The following is an 18,105-nucleotide window of genomic DNA, read 5'->3' on the forward strand; positions in this document are numbered from 1 at the left end:
GGGTCCAGCCTCTTTCTTTCTGTGTCGATTTTTCCTGTGTGCGTCTTCTTGGCCGGTTAATCTTACTTCATGCAATGCACCAACTAGCCCAACAACGTGTTTTACTGTATATTGCAGCCAGTTTTGTCGGTTTCTGTACCTACGGGACACCTCAGATTTGCATTCACAAGGTGTTTTCGGTTTCCTCTCAGCTCCATCACCCATAGCGCTTTGTCTTTTATGAAGATATTGATAATCAAGAGGTTTCTTTAACTGTCCTCAATAGTCTTATAAACTGTTGCTCGTAACGTTTTTGAAGAACTTGGACACAGAAGAGTATAAACGACACGAAACAAGCGAAGTCTATCAAAAGCGCCACAGTGTTTATTATGTGAATCAACAATTAGCCCAATTTGAGACCTTTTTGGTCTTGCGAACTGTGTAGGCACGAGAAGCACTTATAGTAAACAGAGCCCAAGGTATAACCGAAGACGTCCACAGTGTAACCAAGTCCCAAGAAATAAAACCATAAAGAGGTGTTAGGAACACCTTGCTGGGAATATTCGAGTCATATTTGCGGCTATGAGTGGGATGTCTGCTCTTAATAACGGGCATGAGAATTAGCAAGCAGGCGTTGCGGCGAAGTCGTTTCCTTCATCGACCGAGAGTACTCTGGCAAAGGAGTTGTCAGAAAAGAAACATCAGGGAGACGGATGTAGAAATATTGCCGCCAAAAGTTGTGGCCGCGGCTGCCGGCAAAGCTTTCATGAACCATGCAAAAGGCTGGAGAACGACTCTTCCTGTACTGCACCAGATGCTTACGTTGGTGTTCAAACTCCCAGCGTTGGTTGCTATATACGTTATGCATATATGCGTTAAACAACGTGGCACATTTTATAGCATGGTGTACATGACTCCAGCAGTGGGGTTAATAGGCATCTATATTATCCTTTTAGCGACAACAGCCTGAAAGCTACGTGAACAAATACAAATTATTTGCATATGCTGGATAGAAATATGTTTGTGAATTGATTTGTGCGCTCTTGCCCTAAGGTTCTGATAACGCAAGTGCTGTCGAACTGGCACCGGTGTAAACGACACTCTTCAGAGATATTTGGTCTGATGAAAATCTAGGCATCGTTATTCTGCCCCTTATGTATAGTGGTATTATTCCATCGAGTGTAACTGTAGTTAAATCAACTAACTTCATTGATGACGAAACCGAATATACTAAGGATGTGCATTGGCATTACTAGTCACAATAAAAACAACATAATCACTCAACAGATAATAAGGAATAAGGCACGAGAGAGATGTTATCATCGCGAGAGATATTGCTGGTTAAGTGAGGATGAATTGTCGCTAGCCGAAATTCCTAAACGTCCACTTCAAAAATACTAGTAAGCGTTCCCAGCTGTTGAAAAAAGAAGTAAAGGTGGAGCATGGTGTGCAAAGTGTCGTCCCGTAGTGTATATTCATATATCGGCACCTGCGTTAGGCAGGCCCTTGCAAGAATTCAGGACGGCTACAGTTGAAACATCCCGCGCTTCGTCTATGTTTTGGCACGGCTTGAGGCATGTTGCTGTAGTCCATCAGCTTGAACCTACACTACTGCAACTCATGTTGATCAGTTCACTGGTACGCCTGCTTCACTTGAGATGACACATTGGAGAAGTAATGAATCATTCAAATTGAAAACGTGTCGCTTCTCAGCCATCACATACAAGGATTCACTAAGTTTGCATGCCCAACTGGAAGAACAGAGTACTGCGCAAGTTGCTGCGCCTATTCTCCCTATTCTTTGTATCGCTTTAGGTTTACGCTATGCCCTAAATATCTCCTGATGGACGTGACATTAACCACGTGTATTCCATCGCTTCAATATATAGTATAATCACATTCTCTTTCTCCAAGACCGTCAGTTGTGCCGAGGCTCCTCAAACATTCAAACCAAACAACACCTGTTTGTTCTGGCTATCTACAATTTCGTTCGATTCACCAATGTTTAAAGCGAAGCTTATATATTACATTTATGGTGGAGATGTTCATGCCGGGCCAACTACATATTCTGCTGAAGTGACGAGACAAAATAAAAGTATTTGGTTACCGTTTCCATCACTTTCGCATTTGGAGCAAGTTGACCAGTATGGCGGCATGCAAAAGGGGATGGATCTGTCTAACGGGACGGGCGATTTCATATTCATTCCGTAAATAAAAATGACACATGCTCAGTAAATTGTGAACGCAGGAATGTACGGGTGCACCAGCAATCTCTATTAATCATGGAGAGCTGTGTGACAGAGCGGCGCCCCCCCCCCCCCCCCTCCCCCATCGTACGCCCCTACACTAAATATTAATCGCATGTGTGCCAGATGTAGACGGCAACGACGGGCTTCCAAGCATAGTGATTGTATATTGATTACAGTTATATGTCCATTTCCACCGCCCCATGCGAGAGGCATCTGCTCCATGCACAGACGCACTCGAGCACTCAACATAGGAACAACAGAGAAAGGTGTACGGCATGCCAGGAATAGCACGGAGCGTTAATTGGTTCCAGAGGAACTGCCTCGTGCGAGGCACGCAACAATGTACACACGCGCAGACACTGAAAATAACGAGCAGCCGAGAGGGAATGTGCTGATGATGCCACGTACCAGCGACCACGGTGATGGCCTCGATGAACTGCTCTTTCCATGAGGACGTTCCAATCATCAGCGAAATGTTGGCCTTTTGGAAAAGCTTGTCCACTGTGTTCTGCGAAGGCAAGAAAGGGCATTACGACATGCCAGTTCCGATAGCTTAGCGAGCTTAGCGACACAAGTTTCATAGGCACAGACATCGCCGCTGCTATCGCTACCGCAGGGAGGACATGTGCTTGGCTTCAACAGCAGGATCGCTAATTACCTTCGCCAGGGAACGTCCGTTGATCTAATCATCCCTCTTCGAGCCCCCTGAGAGCCTATGGGCAAGCTAATTTGCTAATTTAGCAACATGTAGGCGATTCTAGACTATGGGGCAATATTTTATTTCTAGAGAAGACAATCTTGGGGGGGGGGGGGGGGAGAGTACTCACTGAATTCATACTTAACCACGCGGTATTCAGGGATATTCTGCAAACTCCGGGCAATATTTAGCAGCATCTATACCGTATACGTTCTGGTCGCATTTTGAAGATAGTCTTTGTCGGTCGTTATTCTTATGAAATGAGAAATGAGGCTATGGTGCATGAGCGGGTCTAAATTTCACAATGAAGGCCCCTGAGGGATGTAAAAAGCAATTGAATATAAATGAATGCTAAGCAATTAGTGAGAGTACAACGTACACATATGAGAGGAAGAAATAAGTAGGAAGCGAACAACAATACGATTCTCTCCTCTCACAAGTCCGCTCACCTACCCACCGTCGTGTTCTCAAATTTACTTGAAAATCCAAAGCTTTATTCGAAAATTTTCACATATAAAAGCGCAACTATAGAACTGTGCTCTCCTATCTAAGCTTGGATTTTGTTCGACGAACTTGCAGCCGTAAGTTTCGCTAGATGTTTTTGAAATGTGGGATGTTAATAAGGACCACAATGAAAGATGGTAGCTTTGTTTAAATCTGCCTTCATAATTACTGCAAACATCGGGGCAGTGCTTCAAAGTAATCAATATTAGGATATTATGGGCAGGTAATTCCGGTCTGATGTACTTAACCTAAAGCTCCAGCATGAATCTCATTATAAAATACAAATAATGAAACTCTACACTATAGGGTGGTTTTATACGGCAGCATTACCAAGTAGGCATGAACGGTAGCGTGAAATAAACTGAAACAAAATATCTGCAGAGTCGATGAAAATACAACTGTACAATCGGCTCTAATATAAATCAAAAGTTGATATAAAAATCATGCAAGTTGCGGCCACCAAAGAATTGAGAGGGCATGAAAAAACATTTAAATTTACATATACAAAGTAATTCTTCTATTATGCTGTTTGAAAATGGTAGTTCAATTTACCTGTAATACAACGCTATATTTAACGTGCACAAGGTAATGTTAATTATGCAGGCAGAGTTACAAATTTTTCTCTATTTCTGCGCATATACCCAGTCATTGTCATGAAGATCTGTAGATAAATGGCGCTAATTTGCAATACAATAAATCGAATGTAAGTCAGCAAACCTATCAATATTCATGCAACACCGCAAGCAAGGAAAAACAACCAGAGAATGGTTGGCGCATAAATATTAGCACTATCTCAGTACTACATCGCATCGAAGAAAATGAAATGAAACAGTGCAACACATTGGACAGAACAGAAAACACATACCCTGAATAAAATTTCATATGTGTGCCTCCTTTTTTTGTCTTGACCAATAAGTCAGCATCAGCCCTCTTCCATCATAATATTTCGTTACAACCATGGGGTAGCTCTTATGAAGTAATGAGTTGAGTCGCACTTAACAACAGTTAGGAATACCGCAACGCCCCGATACGTTAATATTAAGCTAATGCGTAGCAAACAAATCACTTTGTGTTTTTCTAATGATAAGAGTCACGCTGAAAGAATGAACACATCCTCCGCACCTAGTGTAGTCCCAGGGACTAGCGCAGCGGTGGCGTGGCATTAAGAAAGTGCGCGAAAATTAAAAGGCGCAATTTTTTCTCGGCTCATGGAGCGCATATATATTGCGTGAGCTGTGCGTGGGAGCTGTCCTTCGCCTCTGTGCACTGACGTAGAACTCGCAAATAGTGGAAATGGGAGAAGGGAGGTTAAGAATGAAGATGATTGCTGGTGATAGATAATGAATAGAAGTCATAAAGAGACATCGATAGAATTATTACCTATTGCTAATAACTAATAATGATGAGCAATAACGGCTAAAAATAACTTTTAATGACTAATATGTCGAAATAGACTTACATTGAACGCAACTACCTGGAAATTAGTAATACTGCTAAGCGATGAGTGGTAATGACTACAATGACTAGCCGTGACTCATCATGACTACAAAACGACCAATATGTCAAACGACGACTTCAAATGATCACGAATGACAGGAAATGAGTAAAATGATATGATAGTAAGGGTAGGTTTTCTCAGTTCTCCTCTTAAGAGACATAAAGAGACCGTCTAATTTTAATCTTACTCATGTCTAGCGCTCTAGATAGCCACTGTGACGGTCCTGTCAACTAAGCAACAAATGTGTATTTCTGTAAAGTAAACGTTAAGAACAATAAAGTGAAGCCTAAGATGGCTACGAGCGTTGCTCGTCCGAAGGGGGGGGGGGGGTGGCAATCACCTTGAACTCCTTGCTCTCCTTGATGCGGACTGTGCAGCGGCACTGTTCGCCCAGTCGCGGTCTTCCCATGAGCGCAATCTTCTGCGCTTCGGTGAGCTCAACCTCGGGCACTTCGTCCACTCCGTGCTCCCGGAGAAGATCTGCGCCCAGCGGCATGAGTGAGCGTGAACGAGGGTTGCGAGCAATTAGATGGAGATGAAAAGTGCAGCTAGAGATTAGCGCTTAGCGACATCTGGCGGAAAAGAAATGCAGATGCTAATTACAGTTCTCGCGGCTTCAGTGCTATGTGCGAGTCACCCTTGGTCCTGAAGAGGTTTATTGCACTTTAATTGGAAAAACGCTTGCGCCGAATTGTCAGCCTAGCACGGAAGTGGCCTAAACGAATTCAAGAAACTAATTGCTTGGCCTCAACCGCTTGTTGTTAAAGAGTACGGGAGCCTGTTCAGAAGGAATTATTGACTCTTTACAAGATGAAAAAAACTTATGTACCAAAATGATTTATTTATTAACTGCAAAGAACATCCATGTTATATTGTTTAAATTCAGACCAAGTAAGGTAACTATTTTCGGGGCAGGTAATTTAGACTGAGATAATGAAGCGGACAAATCAGAGCGTTGTCTTTTTCAACTTCTAACGAAAGTTGATTTTTGGTCTAGACCCCGGAATTTTGCTATAGTTGATTCGTTAATTTCACTGAATATTTATTAGAAGACAGTCAAGTCATTAATATTTCCGCTGCCGAAACTAGAACACAAGATAAAAAAACACAGTGTATTCAACGCATGTATTAAGCTTACAAAGAAACCTGACCTAAAATGACGATATATCGCCCTTATATAACTCGTTATCAGACTGCTGGGATGCTTTTTAATTTATAGTGACGCTGAAATATTTTTTATAATGGCAAGGAGCTTCCACCTTCAGAAACTATAAAACAAGTAAGGTGCAGATACCTTTACTCTGAAAGTGTCGGAAATTTATTGTCATCAAAATTTTATACCTTCACAATACCTACTCGCGACGAAGTGGCATAACTTAAGAAGTGATGTATGTCAACACTTTGTACCCAACTTATAGGTTTCTTTTAAAAGATTTGCAATCATATGCTATGCTTACTTCACTGTAAAAAAGCTTTATTCCTAATGCACATTCTTTTTCAAGACTGCTGTAAAACACCTGCCCAACCCATATTATATGCATTTTTCGAAAATGTCCCATGATTTCGCAGAGTCAACTTAGGCAGTCAATCTTTTTATATCATATACTCAATTGATAAGAAGCATGAGTCTTTACTGAGATCAAAGTCTTATCTTAGTTATGGTTATCACCCATGTGGTGACGGTAATTAATTCACGTAACCCGCATCACCACTTCTCATTGACGTTGATGTTTCGCGAACAGGATGTACAATAAAATGCATGTAGTCTATGAACGGCAAATTTGATGATATGGTGAATGGTAGTGTGACATTCAGGCTAGTGGTCGTTGTTGAAAATTACAATGTTGTGGCACATGTGAGTAAGTGTAATTCATCAAGGTGTTAAGGCGAAAGACAAATCTAAAAGCAGCCGTGTGATTTCTTCGTCATTCTCAGCCATTCACGGGAGCATGCTCAGTGCTCTCCACACAGCTTCATATCCCTCTAGTTAATTTGCACAGATGTGCTCATTTAGGAAATCGGCAATGACTCTCTAAAGATAGTAAACATTTATCGTGAACAGCCCTGCAATTACGAAGCATATTGTTTTCGACACTTGACAAGTAGACACTACTTGCTGCCATGGGTCGCTGAGACGTTCCACCTATTAAACATGCATTCACCCGTACTTGAATAATTGCGAATAAGTTAAATTTTTGGTGTTCTCATTTCGACATGAAGTTAACAAATACTAGTAAGCGTGAAGTGACTGTCCGCGGAATCGTGACGTAAAGGTATTTCTACTACGCTATAGTACAGTTACATCCGCAGGTATTTAGCGTGCCTTGTTGTAATATTTATTATTACACTGCTGGAGATATGACTGAGTCCCACGTATAACGAGCAAAATGAAGTGTGCCTAACAGGTCTACAGTGCAGCTTTCTCTCCTCTGCCCGAAGCACGACTGCTTTTAGAAGACTCTGTCACCTTTAGCGTACTGCAGGCACAATGCACTCCGTGCGGGCGGAAATATATGGGTGACAAGCTTAGCATTTCATGCTCCATGCACACTGATGCATGCGAAATTATTATTATTAGCAATGTTTACATTCTCCAATAAGGCATTCGAGCAATATCACGACCATTCAAGTAGAGCCGTAACCATTCATGACAAACTTTCGACCGATTTCGCTTCAGTCGTGAGACTTTTTCAAGCAACATTTTCGAAACGTTATTCATAACGAAACAATAGCCAGTGCACTATTTTACGGTGTGAGCAGTCATAGTGGAGATGATGATGAATTTACCTATCAATGAACGCCATTACTAGGTAGAAATAGATGCTCATTTGGCGGGACGAAAGTTTGCAGGATGGATACGGCTTTGTCATGGCAACTGGTTTTATTAAAACGTTTTTAAGACTTTATCAATTCTGTAACACTGACTGCGCATTTCAGCGCCGATTTCAGCTCAAAGGAGAGAAAAGAACTATTAAGACACTGGTTCACATGCGAGGGGATGGATTTAAAGCATTCGATTTTAGTCAGATTCTAGGGTGAAAACGAACAACCTTTTCTCACTAGTTTCGAAGTTTTCTTTTAGAGGATAGTGCAGTACAAAGAGGTAAGTCACCAGGGGACTGAATTTGAAGCACTGATTTTAGTACGAAATTAGTGTCAGGGTTATCTCTGAAAATTAAACTTTTTCCGCGCGTTACAGGAAAGAGTACGAAAGGAGAATTGCTTTTGTACTTGTATGGCCTTCGATAAAGCAAGTATACAATACCTAAACTTGTACGTGTCTTGTAGAACACTTATATTTTCTGGTGGATGATTACCACTTGTGCATTTAAGCACGCCACAGTGATTTCGTGCGTGGAACCCTTGAAGCTTTATTGGTGAAAAAGTTTAGTGAAGATTTTATTCCTGCCTCGCTATTCCCGCATTCAGCTCCTCAATCGAAGCTTTTTTTTTTTCATTGAATTCGATATCTTTATTATGCCCTTGATTTCATTGGTTTGGCAGGGAAAGAAAAACGTATGATTCGATGTTACGTCATTAGGAGATCGAAATTCATTTTCTTTTATTCCGCCAAAAACGAGTCGTTGACATGACAAACTCAAATGTCGTTTCGTCTTGGAATACGGATCGCTTACTTTGACAGCAAGCGATGCAGAAAAAAAATGCAAAAGAAAGCATTTTCAGCAGCAAGAGACCATTTCGGGCCGCTTGGTGCAGAAGAGACGAAATATCAAAAACATACAAAATGCAAAAAAGACAGGCAAAACCATTAAACGACGCTCTCCAGAGTTCCTTTAGACGTGAAAATGCCAGCTTTTCGTCTCTCAGGACTATTAGTTCCTATTCAGCGTTGTTACAAGAGCATATGTCACCTGCATGCTTATATTTTGGTAAAAAAAGTTACCAAAAAAATTGCTGCACGCTTTTACTTTGATGTGCACATATATTTGCCAATTGTGTTTCTCTAAAGCGTCTGCACGGGCCGACTGTGCATCCGATATATCCACATTCCTTGATGCGAATAATTACTGATAATATACCTTGTACTGTAGTGCAATAAAAAGCTAATTTACCTCAACTTCCTGCTTTGTCATATATATAGTGGTCTTTTTTTTTTTTTTCGAAAGGGACAAATGAAGAAGGCACGTAAAATTTACTAGCGCAATTGACAACAAACTTAAAAACGGAATAAATCTCTCATTAAACTCTCATTTGTGATTCGAAGTATTTTCTTAAGGGGGTAAGCAATAGAAGGATTGGACCTGCTACTGTCTGAAGGAACTCATGGACAGCTGTTGTTTACAGCCCGTAGCCAAAAGAGCCAGAAAGCAAGCACAAAAAACGGAGGCAATGACAGCCAGACGAGCACAAGGCACATCGAATGAAGTCATATCGAGCCGGATACGCTAAAAACACCGCGAGTCCTAAAATATAGTCAAAAGAAGCGCATCATTCGTCCACGCAGTCACTGCGAGCAGCGTGTCTCTACAAGCGCAAGGCCAGAGCAGAAATGTCAACGCAAGTGAGAAACAAGAGTAGGAGCCTTACGAAATGGAGTGATTGTGAAACGCAAGCAAGAGGAATAAGGTGTAGCTGGCAAGCGTCTAGATCGAGAGATCCATGTCGAATTGCAAGCGAGCAGTGCAGATCGCATGGGCGAGAGTGCCTATGCGATAAGCCTACCTGATTTCTCATAGGCCAGCTTTTCTTGGATGTAGTAAGGGTCGTCTAGGAACAGGATGTCAGGGCGGCAGGGGACGTTGGGATCAGAGGGGAAGGGGTGGGGACGCACATTTGAAAACGTCGGGAACCGACGAACCCCGGCCGAGGAAAGAAAGAGAGAAGAGAGCAGAGCAAAAAAAGAAAGAAGAAATAAAGACAGGAAGGAAAAGAGGTAAAACAGAAGAGAGAAGAAGAAAGAAGGCTTTAAAGGGCAAGTAAGACCTTACAGTGAGTGTGAAGGGCTTCCGAAAAGCTCTTTGTTAATTTCAGGGAGAACTGATGATTATGTAGAAGAGCGCTATGTGAGATTTATTTCTCTCTCCCCTCCGAACTCCACAAGTCTACAGCTATTTTCCTTCTATAAGTGTTTTGAAATGAAGTTATATATTACTGCTGAACATAAAATCTAGCTAATGCAACTTTATCCCAACCTTTCTCAAATGCGCCTCCCTTTATGTTCTTTAGTATTTACCAAGAAAAAAATTAACGTGTTTGGTAATCAAACATGACATACCATATTCAACAATTTCTCTCCTCGTACTTCTCCGGCCTCGCTAGCGCGTTAAGGGTGGGGAGGCCTTAACAGGGGTGTTTAAAATGACAATGTGTATAAGTAAACATTTGCTGAAAACTATAAATCTATTATTTCCTGTGTGTAAGCACGCTGAAATTTTAAGTGTTAAAAAAAGCTCTTTGAAGGGTAAACATTGAACGCTAGAAACACTTTGGCTAGCTCTTCATAGAGAGAATGTAACGGGTACAGCAACAAAGACAGAAAACAAAAAGAGTCACTGCAAGAAACACAGGAACACGAAGAACAGAGCAAAAAAATAAGCAAATAGTTGCAACAGTGAGAAAAGCAAAATATGGCCGGTGTATCGACCACAGATTGAGGAAAAGAAAGCGAATTAGAAAGGAACTCAGAAAGAGTACACATGGCGCAACTACAAAGCAGCACATTGAGAGAGCCCCTACTCACTACGTAAGCGGCAATAAATCACACCACCGTAACGGCCACCACTACAGGTAAAAAGCCAGTGCAGCCCAACCACAGCCTCTACTCACTACTAAAGCTGTATACATCATCCCCAGCGTGAAAGAAAAAATAACAAAATGACCGGTTGCAGCACTACGGAAGCATCGTGAACAACGTGTGCGACAGCATAACCTTGTTTCATGTTTGTTCTAAAGTGAGTGCCGAGTTTGACGTACGTGCGTCATGTTCTCTCGTGGTTAGAAAACCGCGATCGATAAGGAATCACTGCCCAGATGCAACATTCGCCATATACATGAGACTCGATCGGTTACTGTGCAGCCAACCATGAATCCTCGTCTTTCAAGTCGCTGCTTCAGTGGAGGCATAAAGGACCCTGATTCAGCACTAGATATTTTAATTAGTACAATTCGTTTTGTGAGTTTAAACTCAGGTCGTTTATCACTGCTTTATGAGGCACTCGAAATAAGACGGAAGTTCTTGAAAAAATAAGATAATATGTATGTGAATACATATAAGTAAGATAAAATGAAACAGGTTGAACGCCAGTTTCGCCTTAAGAATAGAACTCACGCTCATCCCTAAGCTTATGTTGTTCAAATTGGTATGTTTATTGGGGCTAGGTATTACGTTTTCCCAATATGTGCCCAAATCGGGACAGGTTTGTTGTTTAAGGGTACTTAAGAAAGGCGCTACATATACCAACGAAGATGCTTGCGTAACACAGAATAACTTGTAAAACTACTCAACAATCACTGATCCGTCGGTTGGGTCTCACGTATTTCTCGTCCCCAACGAGAATACATAAAATGTCGCTGTTTTGGTCTCAAATTAGGCACCAATTATAAGGAAGCACACTCTGCTTGAGGTGGATAGCTAAGAATTAGCTTAGTGCGAGGCTCAAATGCATGTATTGCACAATAAAGTGCGTCCCGTCAACAGAATCAGGCTAGTTTAAACGGCGGCACAAAGCATTATTTTGAAAAGTGAGTATATTTGTCTGCTGAAACAGGCCTGAAATCAATCTAAATGAACGCGACAAATCTTGGCTTGCTTAAAAACTAAGCAAAAACTTTTGATACCGAACTTGTCGATGTAGCACATTTGACAGGCTGAATTTGCGATGCTTTTTTTTTCGTACTAATTATTTCGGCCAATTTAGATACCGTGTTTCTGCCTCAATGAAAAAAATACGCTAGTAATGCGACAACACTATTGACGTTTTTTTTCAAAGAGTAAACAAAAAACGAAGCCTTTGTGATATCGTAATATAACTTCAGAAATGTCTCTAAACACTTTACCTTACGTTTAGAAGAAGAAATTATTCTTGGTATAATTAGAAATACTAGTTCGCTTCTATGTAACATAGCGCTTAAACAATAACGATGATTTTGTCAAGTTGTGACCATTCAGCGAAATCCCGTATGTTATATCAATTTCGTTCTTCCTGACGAAATACTCAAGTATCATTGCAAAGCAATTTTTATATTTCTTGCTATCCTGGCGTGATGCCGAATGAGAGTATCATTCTGCAAGCCAAAAGGTGCTCTCACAATTAGTGTTAATGACTGCATGAGCAACTTTCTAACAAACCACTTAGAATTTATGCTGGTATATTGGCTACTGCACACTGGATATCTAAAAAAACTGTGTAATCATTACAAAATGTCTATACTTTCCCACCTGCGTAATGTTTTTTCCTATGAACTGCACAAATTACAATTCGATAAGTTAAGGATATATTAGTTAGTGCGTACAAAGCTTTTCATTCAAGCTTGCGTTTCGGTTCGATAAGATTAGACAGGTTGCCAGCAAAGAATAATGGTAAAATTAACTATATGCAATCTGTCTTTTTTCAAGTTGAGCGTTCATTTCTTCGTCCTCTAAAAGAGGGGCAAAAGTTTTCAACAAACAAGTCACCAAAACATAACACGTAGCCTTGAAATAGATAAACAGTCTTATTTATCAATTTCGAGGGCTACCTTATTCCTCCCACTTATTAAATAACATTCCACGCGAAGTGAAGACGTCGAATGGTTGACTGAAGAAAGCTGACCACAAACTATAAAAGGGAAAAAAACGTCATCCGACTGCCGCGCTACCGTATATCGCTTTGAATCACACATTCGTTCTTTTCAAGCAGTCCTGTAACTCCCCCACATCGTACCTTTGTGCGGATGTCTGATTACGTTTAGTTTCTAAGACATAACATCTGGTGGGAATCGTGAGTGCTTCAAAAAGCGAGCTCTTTATCCAGGGTTACAATATAAGAGTGCATCCAATATTAGTATTCAGTTCATGCAATCACGTCTTAATACCGAGAAGACAGCCCTCAATCGAGACAGGCTTGCACAAGAGGCGAACATGAAAGAAGACCACGTATATGCATACGGCACCTAGTGGCAACATATGACGAGACAACCATTGAAAAGCGTCACATTACGTCACGTCACATTACGACGACACAAAACAAACAACAGCCCATAAGCGCCAACAAGGCACGTCGTACGCAACGCGGGGAAACGACAAAGCCGCCTGATTCACAGGAGTATCAGCCGCCAGTGGGAATTGCAATCACACGTCCTGAATTAGTTCGAAAGCGTATGTTATAGGAAAAAGCGCCCCAAAAACGTGAGAAACAACACCCATACAGCAGAACGGACCGTTCTCGTTCCGCCGCGTGTTTTGTTTCTTGTTTTATTTTTAGGACTATGCTGGGGCTGGCGGCACATATTAGCCACAGTAAAGCAAGCAGAAATGCTTGACCGTAGCTCTTAACGGCATAGAGGCCTCAATCTGTTCAGAAAATATTTATTCTCTATCTTCTACAACTATATATACTCGTGTTTAAACACACCTGTATGCCGATATTTGCTTCAGTTGTGAAGCACGAATATGAGTGAATACGCCTGTTAGGTTTACGTTTGGTGTAGTTTCCTTGTTCTAAATCACTAGCATGCGTTAAAAGTCACACACACAAAAAAAAAAAAAATACCCGGCATTTATTTTATCTCCATTCGGCATGACCCTCAACGAAGAGTGTTGCACCCAATGAACAATATTGAATATCCAAGCATTAAGAAGGCTGTTTTGTAATGTAAAACTTCTCTCTCCTTGTAATCTTTTCGTAATTCAAAAATAACTTACGGCGGTTGTGCGAATTAAGAAGCAAAAGCGTTGATAATATAAGCGTTAGTTCCTGACTGCGTTTGAGGATAACATTGTTGCAGACGCTTTCTAAGTGAACGAACCACAGTCCCCGCTCCTATCTTCCTTCTTAAAGCGTAGTTAATATAAGTTTCTTCAACGAAAACAAGCACTTCAATCAGGACAGGAGAAGGCGCCAACTGGTCCGGTACCTTTCCATATTGAATGTCTATTAACACTGCTTCTAATGGAAACATACAATAAAGTTTGGCTCATCAACATTTACTAAAATATGCTAAAAACAGAGGTCTTCGCCTACAAATCTTATATCTCAAGCTTCACTTACTGCGAGTGAGCGCGTTCGGTTTCCCCATTTCATTCATTTCTTGTGATTCTAGTAAGGCGCACTGTCTCTTTAAAAGCTTATACTTAAATCTCACATTGAGCATGACAGTTTTTCTGTGTGTGTCATGCAATGTTCGTTACTGCCGCTCGCCATTCAGTTCTTGTCCGTGTACAGAACAATCAAGCAGTTCCCTATTCCTGGCAACACACGTCCTCATCTGCAGAGTGGCCCGATCGTCGAACGCAATTAGGGAGAGAGACGAGCACGCCCTGCCGTGAAGACGGCTGGCGACGCCCCTCGAGACTCGCCCCAGCTTACAACACGCGCCATCTCGCAATCTCATCTGTCGACACACGATCGCACGTACAGTCGTATAGGGAACGGGAGTAGTACGAGGAGTGCGAGCGCCTTCTGAATTGGGACGGACATTCGGACGCGCCGGTAAGGGTTCTTCTTTCCACGCCAGCTAAGAGCAGGATTGCGCGAAAAGCTAATGATGGCGAAATGACGAAAGTGTGCCTTTTGTTCTTCCTCTGTTTCATTTTTTTGCTTGCCCCTCGCACTTTTTTGATAACTTGGGCCCTTACAGGAAATGACGTCAACATTCGCAATCATGAAACCTCTCGACTGGTTTCAATATTGTACAGTTGCGAAATTTATGAATAACGACTGCGACGCCTTCACGTGATTTTTTCATTGCGCGTGTTTCCAACTTCGGTTTTTCTGCGTTGTTTTGTGAGTGAACACGCAACAAAATCTGCACTGAAGAGGACGCCTAACTTCAATAGTTTCGTAATCGCAGAAGAAGCATACGCAGCAGTAGAAAAATTTTCCTGCGGGTAACTAAAGTAATAATCAAAACTGCCTCGACTACTTAGAGCTATGCGCTAAAACTAGAAGCCCCTAATCGCAGGCTACCCCGTGGGCTGATCGTTAGCGTTGCTGCTTCAGAAACTTGTGTTTAGTTTAAGGTAAAGAATATCTATTACTGGTGTTTAGAGGCAAAAAAAGATACACCGTCTATGATATATATCTAATTACCATAACTGCGTGGCCTGGATAATCCTGTGGGCACTAGACGAAAGGAAGCCACGATGCCTTTTCTCTGCTGGTAACAACAGCTGAAGAACTGCAAATTTTGCTAACTTTAGCGCTGAGCTCCCAACTGCGGTCATTGGGTAAGCCGCAAAAGGCTAGAGACATTCGTCTTCCTCTAATACAGTTCTGCGCAACCCTTCAGCTCCCCACGAGCGAACCAACACGCTCTATTTTCCCGCTGACGTGCTGGAACTCCTCTTCACGAGTGTGGCGAGCCAATTTTAGTCGCACGATCGGTAATCATTAGGCAAACTTACGACGCGAGTCGAAAAGCAGTTTGCATCAATCTGTGCTCACGCCAGGGGCGGCACGAAAGGGGAAAGAAGGATATAGCACTCGAGGTCTCGAACCCTAAAAGCGCGATGAATGATGATGGGTGCCTAGACACAGACGTGCCTTGTTGGGCGTCGCTGATGGGCGTGCCGGCGGCTCCAGAAGCCAGGCGCGGCCGCAAAACCATTGCATATCTGGGACACCACCACAGCTCATTAGAAGGAGCAAGAGAGAGAGAGAGAAAGACAGGTCATCCACGTGACGACAAAAAGTTGCTCATGCAGTACACCACACCGCCAACCACAAACCGCATGAATCCGGTCCCAGCTGACAGAAATTAGTTTGTCCCAATTTTACAAATGAACGAATTTGAGCACGCTGTAACATCGTATGCAATACAGGACTAACCATAAGAAAAAAATTTTCCCACCACCTCCACCACCTCATTGTTAAAATTCTTCGTCCTGTTTCGTGGTCGCCACGATATTTTGTAGCGTTTTTTCTGTGCCTAACAATTTATAACTTTTTCCCCGCTCTTTTGGCCCCGCCTTTGATATCTGACCTCAAGTAAATTTAGCTAAAGGTTAACTTAGGCTTAGGTAAACTGCAGATGAGCTTAACATTCAATGATAAACGAACCAAAATAAAAGACACGAAGACACTGTTTAGCATCAAACTGTTTTTTAGTTACACTTTGGTCAAGAGATGAGGAATGTTTTCCAGCCGCACGATCAATCACTAGCGAAACTTATCGCTGATTCTCCTTTTTTTTTCGGCAACTAAGGCTATCGTATTCAGGACACTAACTAGTTATCTTCAATATAATCTGAGGAAAGGTAGCCTGTGTGTAAAAAGCGGCATGTTTTAGCTGAGGTGGGGCGACAGTTTTGATTTTAAATGCATAGTTTGGTCAAGGACAAATAATATTTTAAGTGCTCTTGAATAGCCATCGGCCTACAACTGTCATAGAACCAGCAATAGCATTGTTGCTTGGAAAGAAAACTGCTCTTTCAGGACCTACTGATTAATACCTCTTCAGTAGTGAATTATAGCACGACTATGCGGCTGCAAATGAATTCTAAGGCTTCAGTAAAGCATTCTTATAAGTCGGAATAAGAAGCACTATAAAGCATGACCTCTGCAAATGATGCAGAGGAATGTAAGTAAAGGTAACCGATGGTTTCAACATTGGCACTCTACATAGTGATTACCTAGCTCTGCTGATTAACTTTATAAGCGTCAATACTATATGTGTGTGCAACAAAATCTGGACGTAGAAATGTTTACCGCAGTAAGATTTTTCATTATTGATTGATAGTAAGTTAAAACGTGGCATGTTATGTCGAATGTAAGCCTGTGCAGAAGAAAAGTCACGGCTGATTTAGCGTTGCAAGGCAAAATTCTAATTACGTGCTGTAGCACGTCGGGTTCACTTCGGTTTGATATCATTTCGAGTTTACAAAGTCAAGTAGGTTTTAAACAAAGATTGGCGACATCACTAATCGGATATCCTAGTCATAGCGCAGTAAAAAATGCGATTCCGCGTAACGCTTTTTAAGAGGTCATTACTGCAGTAGTGTGTTGAGAGTTCATTGCGTAAGGATGGAGGTTGATGAAGATAGCGACGTACAAAGTACAGCGCTTGATAGTGGCTATCAGACACGCTCAGTGTTCATCCGTAGCACTAGCATAATTTTATCGCGAAGGAGTCAGCAGTGCTGACCTGCTATCTCAGCCGCGGGATCGAAGCCTACACGTCCATCAACTCTAAACCTCTTCGCTCATGTTCAACGAAAGGCTTCCGCAAAACAAATATTGACAAAATATGCGACTGGCGTTTTCACGCTAGCCCATACAAAATGCAGAATTTTGAAGCACCCTATGGACTTCAGGCGGAGGGCTTGTCATGCTTCGGGTACAACGTTTTGACGGCAAAAGAAGGCTGGCGCTAACAATGTAGTTTGCCGATCGTTATCCAACTTCCGGTGTCTATTGTTGTCTATCCGAGCGATCGACATACTTCAGACATCTGATGGCTAATACGAACCCGCAATGTTCGTGTTTCCCGCCCAGGAAGTGAAAACTTTTGCAGCTTTCATTTTGCACTGAGAGATGTCGTCCCACCACCCAAAAGAAGGCTTCACAAATTGAGTGAAACAGCCCTCAGTATTCTTTTCTGTCGCATATTTAATTTTGAAGGCCCCAGTTTACTAATACCTTGTAAATCGTACATCAGACACATCGAAGGCAATCACAAATATTTCGATATATCAATAATTTGAAGTACGAAAACTCAATACACTCCAGATCTTCTCTATTCTGTAAAAAAAGAAGGCTAAATTGCACCTAACACTATTGGCGCCCTTGCTGCAGTGATGTGCCACCAGCCTGTGTGGTGAGAAAGCAGAGCTTGCCCTAAATTGCAAGGCTTAACCCACATCACGAACAACTACCGGTGTCAGTTCGTGACTAGTCACTGGCTCTAACATAAAATGCCTGATATTATCACGAATACCATTTGGTTAGAATAAACTCTGAAATTACAATTCTCTCTAGCTGTCGTTGAGCAGCAAAGCGAGCGAAGGTGGCCAACCGAGG

The 18,105-nt window shown here is 41.9% G+C and overlaps 1 protein-coding gene across 2 annotated transcripts in view; it reads right to left on the bottom strand.

Moving 5' to 3' along the window:
• Calx (sodium/calcium exchanger 3) overlaps positions 1-18,105 on the bottom strand; it is a 126,387-nt gene that overhangs the window by 12,472 nt on the left and 95,810 nt on the right. For both annotated transcript variants that reach the window (XM_084582924.1, XM_084582923.1), the window contains exons 6-7: positions 5,268-5,407; positions 2,637-2,736 (exon numbers count right to left, since the gene is read on the bottom strand). In XM_084582924.1, coding sequence (XP_084439050.1) covers positions 2,637-2,736; positions 5,268-5,407 — 240 coding nt within the window. The remainder of the gene's footprint in view (positions 1-2,636; positions 2,737-5,267; positions 5,408-18,105) is intronic.

Source organism: Amblyomma maculatum, chromosome 10, assembly GCF_055883805.1.
Source record: "Amblyomma maculatum isolate TAMU_Amacu chromosome 10, ASM5588380v1, whole genome shotgun sequence".
Taxonomy (NCBI): Eukaryota; Metazoa; Arthropoda; class Arachnida; order Ixodida; family Ixodidae; genus Amblyomma; species Amblyomma maculatum.